Source organism: Myxocyprinus asiaticus, chromosome 34 (assembly GCF_019703515.2).
Source record: "Myxocyprinus asiaticus isolate MX2 ecotype Aquarium Trade chromosome 34, UBuf_Myxa_2, whole genome shotgun sequence".
NCBI classification, from domain to species: Eukaryota; Metazoa; Chordata; class Actinopteri; order Cypriniformes; family Catostomidae; genus Myxocyprinus; species Myxocyprinus asiaticus.
Genome location: NC_059377.1, coordinates 10257884 through 10275969, shown reverse-complemented (window position 1 = coordinate 10275969; position 18086 = coordinate 10257884). Strand labels below are relative to the sequence as shown.

The following is an 18086-nucleotide window of genomic DNA, read 5'->3' as shown; positions in this document are numbered from 1 at the left end:
GTGTGCATGCCTATAGACTGAACACGTAATGCGCGTGCGCATGATGTCATCGTTTTCACAAATTCGCGTTTTTGTATGTTTACACGGAGACGATAACGGCATCGTTTTCAAAAACGTGCACTTTGAAACCCGTTTTCAAAAGTTTGCATTTTCAGGAACCAAAACGCTGTTGTCGTGTAAACGAACAGCCAAAACGCATAAAAAGTTTTCCGTTTTTAGTTGAAAATGTTGTCGTGTAAACGGCCCCTGAGCTGTTCAGATTCTGCACCAAGGTTTGTAGTTGTCTTTTGATTCCTTTGTGTATCTGCTTTGACCTGATTCGAAAAATTTGTATGTGTTTTGGCTGTTCGTTTACACGACAACGGCATTTTGGTTTAGTACATCGTTGTCGTGTAAACGTACCCTGAAATCAGAGATGCTGCTTGATGAGACTTTGGACGATTCAGTAGAGGATGCTTTGCAAGATAACTCCAAAGAGTTGAAGATTCTCAACAGGACATGGTTGTGTCAAGGACATGAGTATGAGGATATATCAAAGTACAGACGAAGACAGCGAGGCATCCCACCTAAAAAAGGAATTTGCATCTTTGAAGAAGCAGGTCATCAGATCAAAACAGCAGATCCAGAATTGTCCAAAATTGCCTGCAACTCCTCAGAGGCCTTTTGTTGATACTGTGAGCCGGCATGCTTACAAGCAAAAGGAGGACCATCCAGTCATTTGTCAAAAACAAAAAATGACAGTATTACTGCAGGTCACGCCATGGTAGCTTCATCTCTTTAAAACTACACAAAACTACACAATACTACCGTGATGCGCTGTTCTTAAAGAGACAGTAACCATATTAGCAGTGTCCATTACATTTATGCAGTTTCAAAAGAAACTACATACATACAAAATGATGCTAAACATTTTTTTATAAATACAAGATATTTGGAGTCGTCTGTGCTTTGCAGTATTAACATGTAATAACAATGAATCAGTTATTTAACCAAATAACATTCTACTATTGAAACGAGAGACACCCTCATCCTCCTGGTGGCTCTCTGGAACTCTGCCTCGGCCTTTTTTTCCAGAGGCCTTCCATCTATTCCCTGTGTGAACAGTCCATTAGACCTTTGTTTTCATATCCGCAAATACAGTTCTATACATTCAAATATATAGGAAATAAAGCTATTGATGCAGACAAAGAACTGTACTAAAATACTATGTTTCACATTCTCATTCAGTTTTGACAGTTGGCTTCCCCTTGACTTATGCTTTTTCTGTTGGCCAACGCTTACACCGCTGAATTGAATTTTTTGGTTTATTTTTCCATGCACAATGCATTAGGCACACATCAGTTATATTAGATGAAAACACTGAATAGCCTTGCATTAAAAGTGCATAAATCACTATACATTGATGGTGGAAAAAAACATTTGTATATTCCATGATAAACAAACGTGGAATAGAATGCAGATTTCTGGCTTGGACTTATTTTATTCTATTAATATATTTCAAGTGTAGCATACAAAAATGTGAAGATTTTAAATATCACAGTCGTACCTTACTGCCATGGCTCCTAAAAGCAAGCCATTTATAATTGTATAACGGCTTACATCTAGGCTAATTCAGGAATATATCTGTTAAACATGTTTGTAAATGCCCTTCATCCGTTTTCTCCACTAAAATCTGTGGCATACTACATGGCTAGGTATTATAACAAGAGCCTTGTCCATGGTGCTGAATTTACAAATCAGCCAGTCTAGCTTATTCAGTCAATCAACTAGCTTTCACTGACCACAGTCTAGCTTTTACAGAATAGACAACACATTATGGGGGTTTAAAATAAAACACTACAGTGCATAGTTTTGGAGTACAAGTGTATGTCCCTGAATATGGTTCAATTACATCAGGATTTATTATGCACACTGTTTGCAAGCTGTTGAGTTATTTAGTCAGATTTATGACTACAGTATACATTATGATTTATAGTATTTTTTGTTTTTGTTTGAGACTACCTTTAAATTATAATTTTACAACATAAAAAAAATTAATTTCAAAAACTCTCTTAACACATTCACATTTACCCAAACCAACACAAAGGTAGACACAGTTTGTTGACATCTTGAGGTGAGGGGATGCTGAGCGAGGCTTATGTCCTCAGAATCAGCTGTTTCTGGAACAGCATGAAGTCATCTGGTATGGAATCTGAGAAAATACAATAAGCAGAGAAAAAAAAGACTTATTTTATTAAACATTGGCAACAGCAAGCAACATGTTTAATAAACAGTTGCTTTTATGTTTAATAATTATTAGGAATAAACAATGTATGTGCACTCACAAGTGTGCGTTAATAGTTATTTTAAAATGGCTTTGAAAATGGCAAATCCAATCCAAATTTAGAGTTTGAACTATAAATGTAATTTTATATTCAGAATGCCTCGCACATCGTGATACTTACCATTGCATCGATAGCCAAGATTAGACCATATGATGTTCTCCTGGGAGAAGCAGAAAACACCCAGCCGCCCGCCTCTCATAGTGGTGTCTATCACAACTCCAGAATCTGCAACCAATGCTGTGCCCTCATACAACCTTAACCTGAACCGTGCATATAGAGAACCTAGTCACCCACTACAAAAAAAACATACTTATTTCATAACAAAAGGCATACTTGTGTGAGTCATCATTCCGAGAAACAACTTTCCCCTTGAGTTTGTTCTAGAAAAATCTCTTGTAAGCTTTAGAAAGTAAAATCAGATCAGACATAAAGAGCTCTCACCTTATGTAGCCCACCTGCGGGCGGTGACTGAGGTGCCAGCGATAGGATGTTCTATCTTTCCAACCCACATTTCTTGGGTCCTTCCAAAGCAACGTAACTTCCCCAGGTGTGTCACCTGTGTGCCAGAGGGCATTACGTAGATACTCACCAGGGCCTGTACTGGACTTCACTGCCTAGAAGTGTGAGGAAGAAGGAGAGAAATGTATGTATTTTGGCAAAACATATTAACTGTATGTACAGTGTTTTAGGTATTCAGAGCCTTAACCATTTTTTGTAAAACTCACTGTTAAAGTATTATTATGCAGGATGTGAATCTAAAAGACATATGCTGTATGGAAATGAAGCCTAAAGAAGCACTGCAAATAATTAAAGTAAAACAAATTTAGGCAAATATATTATGAGTGCTTGCTGTTGGTGTTAGTGAATGAGTAAAATACTTGGCCAGGCTTGAATTTGTTTCTGTGACTTTAAATTAGTAAATCACACTAAAGTCGGGCTACATAAGTGTTACTTGAATGACTTGAAGAATGAACAAAAATCATATCTGAAAACTGCTCTTCAAATTATTTCCTTATATACAGTAAAGTCATCTTAAATTCATTAATTTCGAGTTTTGTGCTTTGGGCCCAAACAGTATTTGATCAATTGTATGAACCCATTTTCTTTGACATTATGTAAAAAAACTAAAACTAAAAAAATATAATATATATATATGGTATCCCATTCTTTCTATAGGTTTACTTTGTTTTGTTTACTTATTCACGTCTCAGCTCACCTTAAGCTGTAGTCCAGGCTGCGCTGAGGCTTTGAAGGGTAAATTCTGCCAGTACGTCTGTTCTGTCTGTTTCCACATCACCACATAGAAGCTTGAAGAGTCCTGATAGCCAAAGATGAAGCCCACGTAATCATCATCAGTGATGGTGTTCACATGGAGCGTGCCCTCAAAATCAACACCATTAAACGCTGTGTAGCCTAAATAAAGAATGAAGTTAATGGGTAGTTGGCATGTCATGTGCAGCAGAGACATCAGTATCATGCAGTGTGGCATAGCCATAGCCTACTTAATCTAAATGTATTTTAAATAAAAAAACATTCTACTTCTGGTAAATTATTATTCATGCTGTTTAAATCCATATTCTGTGTTCCGGTCAAAACTGACCGATAAACTCTTTTTTTTTTTTCTGAAAACTGTAACTTATTTCACCCAGTCAGAATAAAATTCCATGACTTTGTTCACACAGGGCATCTGAATATCCAATTTTTTTTTTTGTTTAGATCATTTTCATAAAAGTTTATTGGTTTTATTTCACTTTGTTACACTTGTGGTGCTCCCAGTCTAAGTAACCGGCCATTGGAAATGAATGGATTAAGACTACAAAATACAGAAATATTACGTTTTCAGGAGCATACCAATTCTTTAGATGAGCACATATGTGGATGTGTTTGCACACACAATGTCCTTGGACATGTGCACACACACACACACACACAATGTGTGTTGAGGGCCCTTTTGTGCAACGTCTTTCCATGTACACTCTTTGAGGAATATTTCAAGATCTACTTATCATATTATGTTGTGTTTGGGCTCGTTTGAATCGAGATAGTCTGCTGTAAGTTACGTTATGTCATTGTCTATGTCAGGGGTACTCAATTAAAGTTTCAAGGAGTCCAGTCTTTATATTTCCTTCCCAGCAAAGGTCCGGAAAATAATAACTTGCACGGTGTCCGTAGTCAGTATGGCTTTGAAATGATAGTACAGCAATAGTACTTTGAAAAAAAAAAAAAAAAAAAATTTAAACAGTCAAAATAATCTCTTCAAAGCAGAGATGAGGACACTGGCCCAGAGACAATGCCAAAGCAGTGGGGTGTGAGGGAGTTCATTAGTCGAGGGCACTTGGATATTAATATAACAAGATAAGATCAACATTTGTTTTCAAGCTGGGTGACAGCATTCCAGTTTTTGTGTTCAAATATTTTTTCATTCTGAATTTGTTTTTTGTTTTTTTACATTCAGATACCTATGTATGGGACATAGGAGTACTTCTGACTGAGAAAAAGTTTATATAGCTCTGATCGCCCCTTAGTGCTTGTGGTGTTTATAGCTCCGTTGTTTTGACACACTGCTCACTAAAACAGTAGAAACGTTAAGATAGGACAACCGTTGTCATTACCGTTGTCGCCGTCCGGATGGAACCAAGCCGGGGTCCGGACTCGGACCATGATCAGCTAATTAGTGACCGCTGGTCTATGTTATATGTATGTTTCAGGAAGTAACAAGGAAACACGTGACAAAAAGATGCTCCTGTTTATTGTATTTGTGGGAATTTTATACACTGATACTCACTGCAGTTTGGCCTCAGAGTGAAACAGATTGGCTCATTGTATTTTACTAACTGAGACCTTTCCAATGATATATATATATAACACATGGCTATCTCATCTTATTTATGTTTTTACCAACTATGAATATAATTGTTGTGATAACAAATTTGCAAATGATAAGAACGAAACAGTTCTGATTTGTCAGCAAATTAAAAGGCATTATACCACGGGTCTGATGAATGCTTGATTCTGATTGGTTGACAGACGTTCTAAGGTGTGTAATTATTTTTCAAGTAAAGGCACCGCTATAAATTAGTTCCAGGTCTTGACCGCATAACGGTTCCATATCACTTTGCCAAATCATTTCAGTTATTTCAAAGAACCCTACAGGCTACCACAACAAAATAACCAGTTAAAACAAAGACATTGGTTAAAGTAAATCGGTTAAGAACGTCAAACAATATCTAAAATATCCTACATTTATTTCAATTTCAGTTAAAAAGAGCCCTTGCGCTCCCTCGTCTCCCCTGCACTTACACACACTCACACACACATACGCACACACACACACACTGAGAGACTCGTGTCGCGAACAACAAATAGAGCCGCACCCCTGCGACTTGATCAATACAACAATTTCTATTATCCGAAATAACTTTTAATGTTTAAATATATTTCGCCCAAATCAGTCTCACATAGCTATACACACACACACACACACACACACACACACACACAAACAGAAAAGCAGCGCATCCTCCGTTGCTAGTTCTAAAGTGATGTTTTCGAACTAGCAACGAAGGCTTGAGCTGTATCAAAGCTAGATAAACTTGATCAATACAACAGTTTCTATATTATCTGAAATATCTGTGGGAAACACCCTTGCGCTCCCCCTCTCACACACACACACCCACACTCGTGGACACACATTAAACACGTAACGCACACACTTAAGGCCCAAACATACTCATGAGAGAAAAACAGAGTCGTCATGTTAGCGCACTCCTGCATCTCAGTGGGGATGAAAAAAGTTGTTAAGGTTTATAACGGATATATGGCGACACATCTTGGCGATTTTGAAGCGATGTTACTTCTGACATGTGCTGCAACAAAAAAGGTAATCCCAGAAGCGAGATATCTAATTTTCTGAGTTTCTCTCTTTCAATCCCTCAAATATAAACTCACACACACATGCACAAACGCACTACCTTATTACTCATGTAAGTGCTCCAGTAAAGCAGTGCAAGCCTCATTATCCTCCGTTGCTATTTCTAACGTGACGTTTTCGAATTAGCAACGAAGGCTTGAGCTGTATTAAAGTAAGACGCTGAATCTGTGGCGGAAGAAAATTTTAAGAGCGTTTTAGGGACGAAAACCAGAAAAAATCCCTGAACGATGTCTTAAGGTGTGGTAACTGTGGTATAAGTGGAATAATTGACTCCGGCCCGTTGAATTATTTAAAAATAACGCACACCCGAGGTGCAACGGTCTGCATTACCACCTAAGGTGTGAATTATTTTTCAACAATTCTACGGTCCGTAGTCAAATTATTCCTTACTTATTTAAGAATGGGTAGGATCAGTTATATGCATTGTAAATTCCAAATTCTAGGCTTTAAAATGACACCTATTTTGTTTAGATCAAGAGTGGTTATTAATTAATTACATAATTATTATTTATTTTAATTTTTTTCTGCAGGGAGTGCCCCCCACTAGCTCGGTATGAGCTCAGTTCATTGAATCCTTCTATCAATATATATATATATATATATATATATAATATATATATATATATATATTGTTTTTTTTTTTTTTTTTTTTTTAAATGTTCAAAAAATCTTAATTACCAAAAAAAAAAAAAAATACAAAAAAAAAAAAAATGACAAAAAGATCTAATACAATATCTTGGGATAATAGATGCAATATGAGAGATTTGTTAACAATCTTAGTGGGCCGGGTGGTCATTTTCAACTGGGAACACAAAACAAGCGTTAATGACATAAATATAATAATTGTACTTTTATTCATTCATTTGTAACACAGCAGAACCATATAAACTTAAGTACAAGTACAAGCTAGAAGGTGATAAAAAAATGGTGAACAAAACTAGGCCAGTCACAGCACCTAATAACTACACTTGCTTTTATACATTCAGATACATTTTAATATTAAATCTTGATGTTGACTAAATACATGTCTATTAATCTGTTGTTTATGTTGATGTAGATATCAAGCATGGTAAATTTAAGTACATACCCACAGCCAAACCAGGGTCACTGTTCATGGTCTGCACAATCTCCATTCCCTACAAAAACCACCAGAAGTTTTGCTTTATATTACTTCACAGTCTTTTGACTTTGAGCAACAGCTTTGTAAGGGCTAAAAGACAAAAACACAGAACTGAAACACTGCATTATTGAAAAAGATGCAAATGACTGCTTAATGATCACCTGATTTAGTACCACCCAGTTGGGGTCGATCTGAGCATCTCCCTCTGGGTCGAGAATGACCGTCTGGAATGCCCTGAAGTCTGTCATCGTGACCTCTGCACTTTCAGGACATGCATCCAACAAATCATTTACCTTATCGTTGTCAAAGTCTGTCTCACACACGTCACCAACTCCACTGGCTGATGAGAGAGAGGGTAAACAAATATGATCATTCACAGACTGGGATGTTTAAAAAAATAATATCATGTGATTATTTAAAAAAAATGCATTTTCAATCCAGTTGTGTCAAACTTATTAACTCTCATTAACACTTAATTAACAGCCCAATTAAATAATGACTCAAGACAAATTTGCCAAAAATTATGGTTGTAATTACATAGTGCACACAGTATACATAAGTTATACTGCAGAAATCGTAATTAAGAATCAGACCATCAGAGTCTTTCTGACTGGGGTTGGGAATAAGTCTGCAGTTATCCGGGCCGGGAGGAAGGATGTCTGGAATTCCATCGTTATCATCATCATCATCACATTCGTCCCCGATGCCATCATTATCTGAGTCCAGCTGAGAACTGTTGGGCACTTCAGGGCAGTTATCCCTTGAGTCTTGATAACCATCACCATCCCTAAACACAGAGAATCATTTCCACTACAACTACATACACTGAATGCAAAGCACACTTTCTGATGAATAAATCTCACAACAAAAGTCATAAAAGCGCAACTGAATTGCATAAGCATGTAACTGACTTCAACCAAATATTGCACCAAACACTTTAGGAAGACAGTCTATAGTAAAAAAATATATATAATTTTACCTGTTTATACTGTTTTAAGGTAAAATAAGCATTTGCTTATACTTTTGCCATAAGCAAACTTACATATCCTTGTTTGTATCACATACATCTCCCACCAAGTCATTGTCCATATCCGACTGCAAAAAAGCAAACAAAATGAAAATGTCGTTATTGCTTTGCACACATAAATCAGTCTCCACCAGAGTTCACAAATCTCATTAACCTCGTGCAACTCCACGTACACATGCGTGGACATTGTATTTTGCCTTTGCTGTAAACAACGCATAATTTAAATAAATTTAAACCACTGATCTCAGTTCAGGAAACTTTGGGCTGTCAGTAAAGTGTTAAACTTTCGACGCATGGAGTCATGTGACAAAACAACATGGCACCGACCACAGCAGAGTTTATTGAGAAACACCAACAAAACTACATCTGGTAAGAAACCTAATTAAATTTTTACATTGAAACCTGTTTGAGTCAAAAGATTAGAGTCTCTAGTTTCATCCAATACCCCATTTTGAAAATCTGAGCGATTTATCGTGAAACGCCACGATGCTAAACACAATGTACTCTAATGTGTACTTGATTGCATTTTTTCCTTAAAAATCCTATATTTACTGTGCATTATCACAATGACAATCAATGGGTTCATTCAAAAGCTGAAAAATTTTGCTTTCAGAGGCTTTATGAAATTAAGGTGCATTTCGAACTGTTCTGAGACCAGTGCAGACAGACAGCACACTGGAGGTTAAGTCATTCACTAAATAGGGAGCAAGGGAGCATCCTATAGCTCTCTATGCAGCTATAATCTGACCAAAAGTTCAGTTTCAGGCTTCAGATGATGTTTGGACCACTCAACATGTTTAGCAGACATGGAACTATGGTAATCAGTACACAGATTCAGAATTTATAATTTATAATTTTATTTCAACATGCTTGGCAGTTATTGGATTATGCTGGCCATACATTTTAATCAGAATTTATTATGTTAATTTTTGATGTAATGTCTGTAACGTCTCGAAAACATGAATAACCAACACACCTGGAAACATAATAGCGGGGGCCTGGGTAGCTCAGCGAATATTGACGCTGACTACCACCCCTGGAGTCGTGAGTTCGAATCCAGGTCTCCTAAGCAACCAAATTGGCCTGGTTGCTAGGGAGGGTAGAGTCACATGGGGTAATGTGATTGCTCCTCGTGGTTGCTATAATGTGGTTCTCGCTCTCGGCGGGGCGTGTGGTGAGTTGTGCATGGATGCCGCGGATAATAGCGTGGGCCTCCACATGTGCTACATCTCCGTGGTAATGCGCTCAACAAGCCACGTGATAAGATGCACGGATTGACAGTCTCAGACGCGGAGGCAACTGAGATTCGACCTCCGCCACCTGCATTGAGGCAAGTCACTATGCCACCACGAGGGCTTAGAGTGCATTGGGAATTGGGCATGCCAAATTGGGGGAAAAGGGGAGAAAAAAGAAAGAACAAAAAAAAGAAAATCTGACCTGAAGTTTCATAACTTAGTCCCGCTGTCTACATTTGTTGACATCACTTTTTGGGAAAACTATTTGCTCTAGAAAAAAATATATCTTATTTTTTGTGCATGTTTTTTTTTATTTTTTATTACTTAATTTAAGAGTACATGACTGTATGGAAAAAGAGAAGGTGACAAATCATTAGCACAATAAGAATTTTACTGGATAAAAGTGTTACATTTAAATACAAAGACTTTAGACGTGTTGCACTAGGATGTCATTGACGACAAATGCAATCGGTTCTTGTGTGTGTTGTCACTGAACATGGAATGCAAGTTTGAATATGTGGAATGGAGAAAGAGTTTTTAAAACTGCAGCAAAAGTGAATATTTTCTGTTAATAATGACTTGTTGGTGCCTCACACAAAACTATCATATGGCTACTGAAGATGTGAAATATAGCACACAAAACATATGGACTATTATTATGGTACTTCTACAGTGGGTTTTTTGTGCTATTTGGAGCTTGACAGCAGTGATTGCTGTCACTACAACAAAGGATGAACTGTCATTTTATAGAAAAGAGGAGAAAAACTAAAAGCATACGTGTTTTGAGTGTGAGTAAGTAATGATAGAATTTCATTTTTTGGGTAACCATCCCTCTAAATTCTTGCTGTATAAATGCCACCAGAAACATTTATACAGTATATCAGAATGTCCCTTGCACACTTTAAATTACATTTGTCATTAGATTATTACATTTGTCATTAGATTACTCCCTTTGCCTTACCTGCAATAGGTCATTGACTTCAGGACAGCTGTCACACGCGTCCCCCACACCGTCACCGTCTCGGTCTGTCTGCATGGGGTTGGGCCTCTTAGGACAGTTATCCAACTCATTAGGGATACCTGTAAAGAGATACAGTAGTGAGAACAGAGAATGTGGTACAATGCTGTAAAACCACAAAACAGTTAAAGGTGTGTTTACTGTACCATCTCCATCAATATCAGTGTCACAGATGTCTCCCTTGCCGTTGTTATCAGTATCAAGCTGATCTCCATTGGGAACGTTGGGGCAGTTATCACAAGCATCACCATACGAGTCTGTGTCTGAGTTCTGCTGGTCCTTATTAGGCACTAGACGACAATTGTCCTGAATAAAAACATAATTAAAATAACTTGTAAATTGGGTGTGAATACATCAGCCCATATAAAACCAATGTGATATCCAATGATTATTAATTTATATTAGTATTTTGTTGTTTAATCATTGTTCATCACAGAAACCTCAACATTTTTAATTCCATCTCCATCTGCATCCTCATCACACTGATCACCAATCCCATCTCCATCAGTGTCTTCTTGTCCAGAGTTTGGGGTATTCACACAGTTATCCTGCACAGGGATATTCAGATTATTTATATGCATGTTATATAGCAGAAATATACTGAAAAATCAAAACAAAGATCAAAGTATACAGTATAATTTTTTCCCCTTCGATTTAGTCCTGGACATAAACAACATTTTAGGATTTTGACAAATTTAAAGGGGGAAAAAACAAACAAATAAACAGACGTTTTGTGGGGGGCCTGGGTAGCTCAATGAGTACTGACGCTGACTACCACCCCTGGAGTCATGAGTTCGAATCCAGGTTGTGCTGAGTGACTCCAGCCAGGTCTCCTAAGAAACCAAATTGGCCCAGTTGCTAGGGAGGGTAGAGTCACATGGGGTAACCTCCTCGTGGTCACGATTAGTGGTTCTCGCTCTCAATGGGACACGTGGTAAGTTGTGCGTGGATCGTGGAGAGTAGCATGAGCCTCCACATGCTGTGAGTCTCCACAGTGTCATGCACAGTTAGCCATGTGATAAGATGCGCGGATTGACTGTCTCAGAAGCGGAAGCAACTGAGACTTGTCCTCCACCACCCGGATTGAGGTGAGTAACCGCACCACCACAAGGACCTAGTAAGTAGTGGGAATTGAGCATTCCAAAATTGGGGAGAAAAGGGGATTTAAAAAAAATATTAAAAAAACAGACGTTTCGTAAAATGAAAAATTTATTTTTCAAATACTAAATATTTAACTTTTCACTTTAAATTGTTTATACAATTTGTAATTAAAAATGTTGTATTAAATCAGGTTTTTTTCACAACTGGTCTCAGACTTTTGGACCCTATTGTATATGTTTTGCTTTGGGATAATATACATTGATTATGTAAGCAGAAAACCCTATTCGGAGGGTTGTAAAGGTTAAATAGGACACAATATGTTTGTGGAGTGAGTATTCACCACTCTACAGTGTTTGTCGTTGTCAATGCATGGAAGAGGTTCATCAGGGTAGCCATCAATGTCCGAGTCTGGACCACAGACATTCCCATTACCTGCCCATCCAACATTACACTGCAAGACACAAAAAAGGATCAGGCACTGGGCAAATCTGGGTTGTTCTTGATATATTTTTAAAAGAAGCAAAGATCTGATCAGAAACATCAGATCAGAATCTGTAGATAAAAAAGTTGTGGAGTCAACATTTTCAAGTAGGAAATGATCTGATTTTAATATGGAAATTAGTTTTTCTCTGTAGAATGAGTCAGTATCTAACCACACATAAAATGTCACCGTTGCGGCCCATGAGACAGTGTGCGTTCACATCGCATGGGTTATAGCCCAGAGTAGCACACGTCTGCCTTGCAAAACAGCCTACAGTCTGATTACCCAAAAATCCTGCTTTGCACTGGCCACACTTGAAAGATCCCTATGAAGAGAAAATGGTAGTATTAACGGTGGTTGATGAATTTGGTAGTTGTACTGTAAGTCTGCCTTTTCACACTTATGGCCACTTTGGTTAAGTAGATAGTATACCCAAAAATGAAAATTCTGTCCTCATTTACCACATAGAACATAAAAGGAGATGTTAGGCAGAATGTTAGCCTCAGTCAACATTTACTTTCAAGGCATCTTTTTTTTCATATGATGAAAGTAAATTGTATCCATGGAGGAAAGGAGTCATACAGGTTTGGAACAACATGAGTAAATCATGAAAGAATTGTAATTTTTTGGGTGAACTGTGCCTTTAACTGAATTGTTCACCAAAAAAAAAAAAAAGATAATTCTCTCATTGTTTACACTCTAATGCTGTCTTAAATTCATACAGTATGAGTTTCTTTCTTCTACAGAACACAAACCAAGATATTATGATGGAGATATGATGCTTTTATATCCATACAATGCAAGTCAATGGGGTCCAACACTTCCTAGCTCCGAAAAGGACATAAAGGCAGCATAAAGGTAATCCGTACGACTCAAGTGGTTTAAGCGATCTGTACACGTGCTCTGACATGTGTCAAGTTTCAGATCGTGATCGCTCCTAGGAGAGTGGAGATGGGAAGATTTATAGTAACCTAAAACTGATCCTATTGCTTCAGAAGACATGGATCAAACCACTCAAGTCTTATGGATTACCTTTATGCTGCCTTTATTTTCTAGTGCATTGACTTGCATTGTATGGGTATATTATCACATCACATCTCCATCAAACTATCTTCATTTGTGTTCCACAGAAGAAAGAGTGTCATACGAGTTTGAGATTTTATTATTTTTTTTAGGCTTGAGAGAATTTTATGAGAGAATTATAATTTTTGGGTGAACTATTCCTAAAATTGGCTATTCAGGTGTTAACGTTTTCTATGTCAGAACAAATGTTGATTTTGAAATGTTACTCACCACTGTATTGATACAGACTGAGTTGGGCACACAGGCACTGGAGTGATCAGCACACTCATCAATGTCGAAACACTCCTGAAACGTAGCACAATTAAACAACATTCACACACTGGCGTGGTTTGATGTGGTTGGCTGCAGACTCTCAAAAACAAGCTTGATGCTCTGATGGTATGACAATTCCTTATTACGTAACGTACTGTATGTATGTGTAAGGGGGCATGATTAATTGTATTAATTTTTAATGTATGTGCAAATGTATGTGTTAAAATTGACAGCCATAAAACAACTTTGTTCTGTCTGATAAAAAATGTCTCCCCTTGTGTGAATAGGGCCATAGAAATGCATTGCTTTAATTTAAAGTCTTGTTTGCTGTGAATGTTCACAGATACATTTGTGTGAATATGCATTAAATTTACATTATGGTTTAGTACTCCTCATTATTTTTCTGTTTGTATTTGGATTTTAACACTTTTTTACCTGCTTGTGGCTTTTTGCAAACTCAAAACCGACCCCACTGAGTGTTGGACCAGTGAATCCAGAGGGACAGGGCTTACAGGTGAAGCCTTTAGCCGTGTTCACACACAACGTTGCAGAGAAGCACGGCTGAGCAGCACACTATGAGAAAGAGAGATATTGTTGAGAGAAAATGAGGCAAAAGAAGAACTCATGTCATAACTGCATAAAAAACACTACATGTTTTTATTTTCTGCTGAAAAAAACTGTAATGTTAATGTTGATATTAATAATAGAACATCTTATTCAACGCACGTCTAAAGACTCAGTCATATTCACTAGTGCCCGACTGATATATCAGTTAGCCAGCTATAGTTTGTCAGTGCAGTCAGTAATGTAGCAGATTTAAAGGTAAACATCAGAGCATCTTTTTGCAGCTCAGTAGACAACGGTGCGGTGGTGGATTGTGTCTGTTGAGTGTTGATTTCACGCTAGCGTTGTTACCTAGTTGGTGAGACGCAATGCTGGTCCATCTTTTACTCTCCGTGACAATGAGCTTATAGCTAACTAGCTAATCATGTAGCTACATTCATTGCTTGTCAGTTGAGTGGAAGCTAATGTGTAAACATGTATTCACCCAACTGTTTTGTTCAGGATTCGCAGTTTGGTACCCCCTTCAACCGAACAATTCCAGTCGTTGCATTTATAAAATGTAATATTTAAAAGTCTGGTTTTCCACCGTTGAAAGTTTCCCCTGAACTTGTATAGCAGAATACGGTGTAACATCGCTGCTGCTGCTGTTATTCTCTTGTCTCGGCAGGTGTAAATGCTTCTTGTTTTACAACCTGCCAATAACTGACTGGCAGTATTAAAATAGTCAGCATTTCACTGATAGTAAACAGTACTACTGATGTTTATTTAGCTATTTATTTTATTTTTATTTATTCTTTATTTTAATGGTCATCATTTTGATACTAAACAGTACTGATGTTTATTTAGCTATTTATTTTATTTTTATTTATTCTTTATTTTAATGGTCAGCATTTGACTGATACTAAACAGTACTGATGTTTATTTAGCTATTTATTTTATTTTTATTTATTCTTTATTTTAATGGTCAGCCACTGACTGATACTAAACAGTACTGATGATAATTAAGCTATTTATTTTATTTTTAATTATTCTTTATTTTAATGGACAGCATTTGACTGATACTAAATACTGATGTTTATTTAGCTATTCATTTTATTTTTATTTATTGTTTATTTAAATGGTCAGCATTTGACTGATATTAAAAACTGATGTACCTCATCAATGTCCTGGCAGTGTGTTCCATTGCCAGTCATGCCATTAGGACAGGGGCCACACTGATACCCTGGGTACATCATGCTCTCCATGCAGGCTACACCACTATAGCAGGGGTTAGGCTGACAGCGTGACTGAGGCTCATGGAACCCTGACAAACATTGAGAGAGAGAGAGAGAGAGAGAGAGAGAGAGAGAGAGAGAGCTATAGTACAAACAGAGCTAACATGTTAAGGGGTTAACCCCTTAAACTCTGGTGATCTCATTTTTCAGAAAAAAACCCAAATATATATAAAAAGTCTCCAATTATTCATTAAAAAATATTGTATGTGTTTATACTCTTATGATAAACAGCCATCCATCTATCTATCCAGTCGCTTGTCCTATGTAGGGTCACGGGTAGTGCTGGAGCCTATCCCAGCTGTCTCAGGCCCGAAGGCAGGGAAACACCCTAGACAGGTGGACAGTCCATCACAGGGCTAACACACAGACATACACATTCACACTCTCACTCTCACCTATGGGCAATTTACAGTTTCCAATTAACTGACCTTTCATTTTTTTTGTCCTAACTTTGTAAGCATATAATTCTGGTTCTGTTCACTCCAGTCTCACTTTGAAAAGTCTTATTTCATTTCACTAGATGGCAGCAAGCCTTAGAATTTCTTTTTTTCCTCTATCACCTTCCATCACAACATACACATCTGAAATGTAGGTGGCACTCTAACGTATTTAGCCCTCACAGATGTGCTCCTCCATAGACATTCAGTCTAATTTTCAGTTCATGCACCACCCTCATTATTTCATTGAATATCGCGGCCTCTGTGTGGACTAGAAGCTCAATATTTATGCGTCGATCGGCAGCAGTGATCAACGCATAAAAGAGACGTTTGTCAACTTTACAAAATCATATTTCACTTTGTGATTATTTTGAAAATCTTACGAACCGTGATATTAGGGCAAACAAACAAACAAACTATATAGTCACATTCCTGAGAATGAGAGCTTTCATTTGATATATGATATGTCCATTTAGGTGCCATGTGAAAGACTTTAATATTCATATTAATATTTCGACTCCGTTACCTCTGGGGGCACTAATTTGCGACACAAATGTTTTCAAGCCTTATTTTGTTATTTGATGTAAAATAAATGCAGAAGGGATGGATATCTCTGAAAAGTCCAGATTCTAAGCTTTCAAATGATACCTCATATGCCTGACTTATGTATACAGGGACATTAACGTTTTAAGCGTAAACTTTTTCGCGATATGGTGCCCCCTTTGGACCCTCCATACCATGACAATTTTTATAGATGCATTTAAAAACATTATCTGTCATCATCCTTCTTTGTTCATTCTCTTTCCTCATCACTCACCACACACTTGGCATTCCAGGATGGTGTTCCTGATGAGAGACATCTCTTTAGTCTGGAAACATAAAAAAGAATAATAATATAATCAACGGGACAGTTCACCCTAAATGAAAATTCTGTCATCATCTAAATCCAAACCCGTATCACTTTCTTTCTTATGTGAAACACAAAAATGGGATGTTAGGCAAAATGTTAAACTCAGTCCCCATTCACTTTCATTGCATGGAATAAGTTTCACTGCCTAACATCTCTTGTGTTCCATTAAAGACATCAATTCACATGGGATTGAAACGACACAAGGATGAGTAAATAAAGACAGAATTTTCAGTTCTGGGAGGAAATCCCCATGTCCTTCAGGAATAAAGGGTATTCAAAATTATATTTATGATGATACATTGATTGATTCACTCAGTCATTCATTTACTTGTAAGTCTGTGTGTTCCTTCATTTAACCTCATTCATATGCTGTTTCTCTGTTACCTGTTCTCTGATATCCTCTCTCAGCTCTCCCATGATCTGGTTAAAGATGATGAGCTGGCCAATCAGAGCTTTGGTGTGATCACCTGACCATATGAGAGGGTGTGTGATTATGACAGAGCAGCATTACAAGCATGATGATAAAAATTCATATTACATTCAGATATGATTTGATAATCTTTGTTAGTATTTACCTAGTATGGCGTTAATGTCACTGGCTACTGTAAAGACACAACAGTCACAAGTTAACATATTTTATGAGAATTTTACTAGTTCTGATAAAAGGAGAAATAAAAACAAAGAAACAATTTCAACATCTCAAGATTCTCATAATTTTTAAAGGTTTGAACTGTTTAAAGGAATATTCCACAGAAAATATTTTCAACCCCTTTTTTTCAAATATGGAAATGAATTATTTTGCACTGCCACAAGAGGGCAATATGATAACATTATAACAGCTATGTACAGAATGGAATACAAGCCTACATGCTTAGTGCATACTGCGCAGTTAACACAGTATAGTGCTTATTATTTTGCTGTGAAACAATATGCAACATTAAAAATGTATACAGTAGTATGCAACACAGTTGTCACATTACCTCATTATGTGCATGTTAATTGCAGAGAATGGTCTCCAATTATCATATTTGCAATAAATACATTATTGTTATTTTGCCTTTTTAATCCAATTTTGTATAAAATGTGTGAACTGTTGGCAGTCCAATCAAATAATGAACCAAAAATGAGGCTGATATTACTTCTGGTTCATTCATCACACACAAAAATGAAAGGTCGTGTAGGACATGTCTAGTGTGCTCTCTTGTATACGGCACATTTTGCCAAATGTAGTACATAATTCAGGTATTCCATGAATACAGAAAATTAGCATACTATTCACAGTATGCATACTACATACTGCAGAAATAGTAAGAGTAGTATAAAAGCATG

General features: G+C 37.1%; 2 protein-coding genes across 5 annotated transcripts in view; both read right to left on the bottom strand.

Moving 5' to 3' along the window:
• The window catches only part of LOC127425669 (DNA-directed RNA polymerase III subunit RPC7-like), a 307967-nt gene that overhangs the window by 191334 nt on the left and 98547 nt on the right, over positions 1–18086 (bottom strand). The window lies entirely within an intron of this gene.
• thbs3b (thrombospondin 3b) overlaps positions 1352–18086 on the bottom strand; it is a 47397-nt gene continuing 30662 nt past the window's right edge. For 3 of the 4 annotated variants that reach the window (XM_051671853.1, XM_051671855.1, XM_051671856.1), the window contains 19 exons: positions 17333–17359; positions 17142–17224; positions 16665–16716; positions 15291–15439; positions 14008–14145; positions 13531–13605; positions 12410–12562; positions 12097–12207; positions 11096–11203; positions 10802–10961; positions 10599–10717; positions 8418–8470; positions 7969–8162; positions 7537–7715; positions 7343–7391; positions 3541–3737; positions 2766–2938; positions 2445–2584; positions 1352–2191 (listed from right to left, as the gene is read on the bottom strand). In XM_051671853.1, the coding sequence (XP_051527813.1) occupies positions 2136–2191; positions 2445–2584; positions 2766–2938; positions 3541–3737; positions 7343–7391; positions 7537–7715; positions 7969–8162; positions 8418–8470; positions 10599–10717; positions 10802–10961; positions 11096–11203; positions 12097–12207; positions 12410–12562; positions 13531–13605; positions 14008–14145; positions 15291–15439; positions 16665–16716; positions 17142–17224; positions 17333–17359 (2216 nt within the window). In that variant the 3' untranslated portion in view covers positions 1352–2135. The remainder of the gene's footprint in view (positions 2192–2444; positions 2585–2765; positions 2939–3540; positions 3738–7342; positions 7392–7536; positions 7716–7968; positions 8163–8417; positions 8471–10598; positions 10718–10801; positions 10962–11095; positions 11204–12096; positions 12208–12409; positions 12563–13530; positions 13606–14007; positions 14146–15290; positions 15440–16664; positions 16717–17141; positions 17225–17332; positions 17360–18086) is intronic. The other variant, XM_051671854.1, reaches the window with a different exon arrangement.